Source organism: Camelina sativa, chromosome 6 (genome assembly GCF_000633955.1).
Source record: "Camelina sativa cultivar DH55 chromosome 6, Cs, whole genome shotgun sequence".
Taxonomy (NCBI): Eukaryota; Viridiplantae; Streptophyta; class Magnoliopsida; order Brassicales; family Brassicaceae; genus Camelina; species Camelina sativa.
Genome location: NC_025690.1, coordinates 26,319,621 through 26,324,317, shown reverse-complemented (window position 1 = coordinate 26,324,317; position 4,697 = coordinate 26,319,621). Strand labels below are relative to the sequence as shown.

At 40.8% G+C, this 4,697-nt stretch overlaps 1 protein-coding gene across 2 annotated transcripts; it reads right to left on the bottom strand.

The window, feature by feature from the left end:
• On the bottom strand, positions 345 to 3,108 carry LOC109124563 (BTB/POZ domain-containing protein SETH6-like). 2 transcript variants are annotated; one of them, XM_010520202.2, is made up of 4 exons: positions 2,745 to 3,108; positions 2,514 to 2,630; positions 1,255 to 2,479; positions 345 to 1,134 (listed from the first exon to the last, which is right to left on the bottom strand). In XM_010520202.2, the coding sequence occupies exons 1-4, from the start codon at positions 2,834 to 2,836 to the stop codon at positions 556 to 558; spliced, it is 2,013 nt and encodes a 670-aa protein (XP_010518504.1). In that variant the 5' UTR covers positions 2,837 to 3,108; the 3' UTR covers positions 345 to 555. The 2 variants fall into 2 exon arrangements, with proteins under 2 accessions (XP_010518504.1, XP_010518503.1); XM_010520201.2 differs by having other exon boundaries at positions 353 to 1,134; positions 1,255 to 2,469; positions 2,564 to 2,630; positions 2,745 to 3,107.

The following is a 4,697-nucleotide window of genomic DNA, read 5'->3' as shown; positions in this document are numbered from 1 at the left end:
AGTAATATTCTCTTTTTTTTTTTTTTTTCTCTGATCAGAATCATCACCAACTAGCGTTGACATACTGCAAGTTCTCTCTACCTGTACAAAATTGCCGGAACAATTCAAACCAATTAGACACAATCTCGCCATACTAATTTCAAACCAATTTTACTGGGCCGCTAAGCCCAATCAGTAATATTTAGGCCTACTTTATCGTAAAGGCCTTTAATAAGAAGCCCTTTTTTTTTTTATAACCAAGTAATCAAGACAGAGGATTATACTTGCTACTTTAATTAACCAGATAGGTTAATTAACAACCTTGGGCCCATTGCGCAGAGGAGCTGGGGACAAAAAAACAAGAGAGTGAAAATGTTTTTCAACTTTTCCTTATTATGGTCTTGGTCCATCAACAACGACAAATGCTATATAGTATGTTAGTAGTAGTAAACATTATTACAAGAAAAGCTTCCAAACTTGGGAAGATTTTACTCTAATTAAAATATCTAGAATCTGCAAATTACAAAATTTACACACTCAACAAAGCATCAAATTAGATAGTAAAAATAAAAAAAATCAAGAAACAGAGTGACATCTCCTCTTCTGAAACATGAATCGTCTTTCCGAAACCGTTTTCTCGTCCGTATGCTTACCGTTACCGGCAGCACTTTGGCTGCTCCTGAATCTTAAAACGAAAGCGTTCAACTTGTTCAGACCTCTGGAGAGCTTCCTAAACATCCCATAACTAGGCCTTCTCCGGCTCGGCTTTACCAGGTCTTTCTTCATCGAAACATGATCCTTCTCAAGGTCCGTTAGCCTCATCCTCATCCTGGCCACCTCCAGTCTCAGCTCTCTGTTCTCTCTCCTCACCGACGCGTAGTTGTCCCGCGGCGAGATCGCTCCGCTTGCCATCCCGCTTCCCGAGCGGTTCGGAAACAAGAAGAACTGGCTTTGGCTCGAACCCCCTGCTGTGCCACCGCCACTTGTCATTGCGTTCTTGAGCCGCGTCTGTTCGTAGAACAGGACTTGAACCGCAATCTGCACCGGAAGCCTCTCGTTTTGAGCCGCGTGGCTGCTTGCGTCCTGCGACAGTTTCTGACAGCTGATTGTCTTGCAGAGACGGTACCGCTCTGAATCTTTCATGTGTGGATGAACCTAAACTCCAACCAAAACAGAGAGTCAATAAAAAACACATTTTTAATTTTGGATCTCTAGTCACTTAAAAAAAGGAGCTTTTTTTTTCTTTTCTTCTTGTGGATTTCTTGATTTATATACCTTGAGGAAGATGTCAACGGCTCTGTAGAGGCCATCGCAGACGACGCGAGCATGGTCAGGGAGAAGCTCTGCGAGAGCTATGAATTTCGAGGGAGGGAGGCTCGAGTCCAGAGCCACCTCCGCGAGATAACTGTCCATCAGCTTCGACACCTTGAAGATGGAGCTCTGTTTCGGAGACTCTGGCCCGTCGAAATCGTACATGGCCATCGCGCTCTCGTCCACCACATCTCCATCATCATCATCATCGTCGTCGTCGTCCTCGTCGTCTCTGTAGTCGCACTCATCGAGATGGAGGAACAAGGAGAAGATCCGCTGCACTGAGTCGGTGTCGTACATGGCGCCGATGTTGGCCGGAATCAGGATGTCTTCGAGGATGGCCTGGTCGAGCTGGTGGCTGATCCGTCTCTCCAGATCGGATCTGCAAGAGACGGAGGTTCCAGATCCTATAGCGGTCTTCAACAAGGTGGAGAGGAAGGAGATAGGGATGGAGCTTTTGTTGGCTTGCGTGGGGAGGAGGCCGACGACGGCTTCGAGGACGATACGCTGTTTCCTCTGGAGATCGGAATCGGGTTTGACGAGATTAGGTTCTCTGATGATTTGCAGCGATTTGCGAGCGTAACTCATAAGGATGTCACTGATGATATCCTGATTGAGACCTTTGGACTTCATGGCGGAGACAACTCTCTGGAAGAAGTCTAGCTTGAGGATCGGTAGAGAGCGTCCCCACCACTCATCATCACTAGGTGGTTTCGGTTTCGGTTTCTCAGTCTCCGGCAACCTCACGACGCATCCTCCCAGTTTCTGATCAAGCTTGAGCAAACCAGAGGCTAGCTGTTCTTTGCAGGCGTTTACAGCGATTGCGTTCACCAGCCTCCCGACCAGGTTGATCTCTTCAGCTACAGGGAGCAGCCTCTCGCTCGAGTGTAGAACACTTATTGAGCTCGAAATGTCATTAAAAACCGAGTCTTTGAGGTAGGCCTCTGTTCTCGCCTCCAGGTTCTTCTCCGACAGCTCTTCCGTCATCTCTAGGTAATGAGCCACGCATCGCAGCGCCGCGATGTTAGACGAGTTGAATTGCAAGCCAACGCCGTAGCAGAACTTTGCTGCTAGCTCGAACGATTCTGAGCCGCCGGGGACTGTTGCTAGGCTCAGGTTCGTGTCTTTTGATTCCAGAACTAGTTTTCGGATTCTTCCACTCCGAGAGACGAGAGGAAACTGAGAATCAAAGAACAGGGGACAACGGATTAGAAAAAAAATAAGAGTTTTTAAATGAGTTCTCTCGCTTAGCTTGAACTTGAATGAAGTTTACCTTGTGGAGAGAAAAGCTGGCAGAGCCTACTTGGATGGTTAAGTCACTCGTAACGTCCGAGACAGGCCTGGAAGTCAGAAGTCAGCAACAACAACAATATATAAAAAGAAGAGATACAGAACTCAAGATTATAATACTTCTAGACAAAGAAAGCAGAGAAGACGATGAGTGTAGCAGAGACCATTGTGGAGTGTGTCTGATACTGGAACTTGGTCGAAATGCTCTTTTCCCAGATACACTTTGCTTCGACTCAGGAATAGTAACAACCCCCATATTAGGATCTATCTCTTCTCCCCAAATAAAGTTGCAAACCTTTTTTGTGTGTGTTTTCTTTTGTTTTTTCTGTTTTAGCAATCCGATGTTATTGCCAAGACCTGCAAATATGTTCCTCACTGTCGGCTGCAAATGCTCTCTGTCTCTGTCTCTCTCTGCCTTTCAAATAGTAGTATGAAAGATTGTGCAGAGGAGTAAGTTAAAAAAACCACTGCAATTCATGCAGAATTAAAGCGCAATCATGACTTTCTTCTTAAAAATTAATCAGGATACTTGTTTAAATATATGCACATCATACATATACTAGTCATTTTTATTCAAAAAAAATTAGGTGAATACAACTTTATTCTCCGGGAATTAGGACACTAATCTCGCTTGCGATAGGTAGTGACCGTAAAGACTGCTACTAGCATATGAGTACATCCATGATCTCATCTCACAGTCACGTATCAGATTTTCCATTCATTCAATTATAGCCCAGGTGGTGGTTTTAACATTTCGACTTCTTTTTTTCTAAAGATTGCAATTTATTTAGTTTGCTAATCGTTTGTATATATAGAGATTATATTAGTGCAATCTATGTGACTCAAATTGTCTATGTTTCACTTTTTTTTATGCACAGTACTGATTGAAAAGCAATTTATTTCTGTTCATTAGCGTTAAAAAGTCAATTAAGTGTGCTGTTTATTACTTCTGCTTTTCGGTGAAAAAGTTTAAAAGGTTTCTTATCGTGTCTTTTTCTTTTACACGGTGTATATATATTTATAAATCAAACAATAAATTGCAGGAAATGTGAATGGGTTGCATTGCTTTTGGGGGTTGTAATCATACTTCGATGTTTTCTTTTTTGTTTTTTCAAACCCAGAAAAAATAAATGTATCAGTAGATAAAGTAACAGAAAAAAAAAAAAAAAAATGTTCGCCTAACCTGCTAAAAAATCATAATGTGTATGTAATACGAGATTCATTAAAATAATATCTTCTTCAGTGAAGTTAAAATTTGGTAAATATGTGTGTTTCCTTCTTGCTGAATTAACACAAAATGTATCACAAACAGATTACACAATTCCGTCTTTTAGTAACTCAAATTCAAAACCACATCATAGAGAGGACGTTTTCGCATTAAGTGATGTGTCCACTTGGTTGATCTACTACAACAAGGAATCTTTTTGTTCTTTTTCTTGTGACCTCTGCGATACAAATAAATCATCCTGCAAACTTGAAATGGGTGGAGGACCATGCACATAAAATTGGATAGCAACTTTGTCTGTTTGAAACACTCACAATTGACAAAAAGAAAAGTGTGTTGGAGAGAGAGAGGGAGGCAAGAAGCGGGGTGTGAAATAAGAGCAAATGATGGCTAATAAGCAAATTAAATTGTGAATGATGGTTTCTTTCCCAGGTAGGGTTTTCTCTAAAGATTACTACTTACTACTTCCTTGTCCTTATTTTAAAATTCTTGAAACCATTCTCATCATTTCTCTCATCTCTTTTCATTGCCACTTTCCCAATGCTATGATCGATTCTAGGATTAGTGTGCTTCCCCTCATATTTTTAAATAGGAAAAGCAAAATATAAATAAAAACAAGATATGGTGTCAACAAACCTTCAAGATTAGCCTTAAAATGTAGATTGTTCCCTCACCAATAACCAATTACAATATCTAATGTGTGAAGCAGAAGCAGTATCATAACAAATTAACAACACACTCAATTTCGACTACAATAAGAACAAAAACCTTAACGCGATAAGTTAACCATGGCAGAGCAAAGGAAACAAAAAAAATCTAAAAATGAAGAAGAGAATTGATAAGTTCTTTTTCTCTGTTTTTTCTTTTTTTTTTTTTTTTTTTTTTTTTTTTT

Bases quoted from the DNA above. Each gene is read 5' to 3' on its own strand.
- LOC109124563 (XM_010520202.2), bottom strand. From the start codon at position 2,836: ATGGGGGTTGTTACTATTCCTGAGTCGAAGCAAAGTGTATCTGGGAAA. The intron at 2,480-2,513 runs TTATTTTTTTTC...TCCCCTGTTCTT, and splicing joins GAGAACTCATTTAAAAACTC to TGATTCTCAGTTTCCTCTCG. The intron at 1,135-1,254 runs GTATATAAATCA...GTTGGAGTTTAG, and splicing joins CCGTTGACATCTTCCTCAAG to GTTCATCCACACATGAAAGA.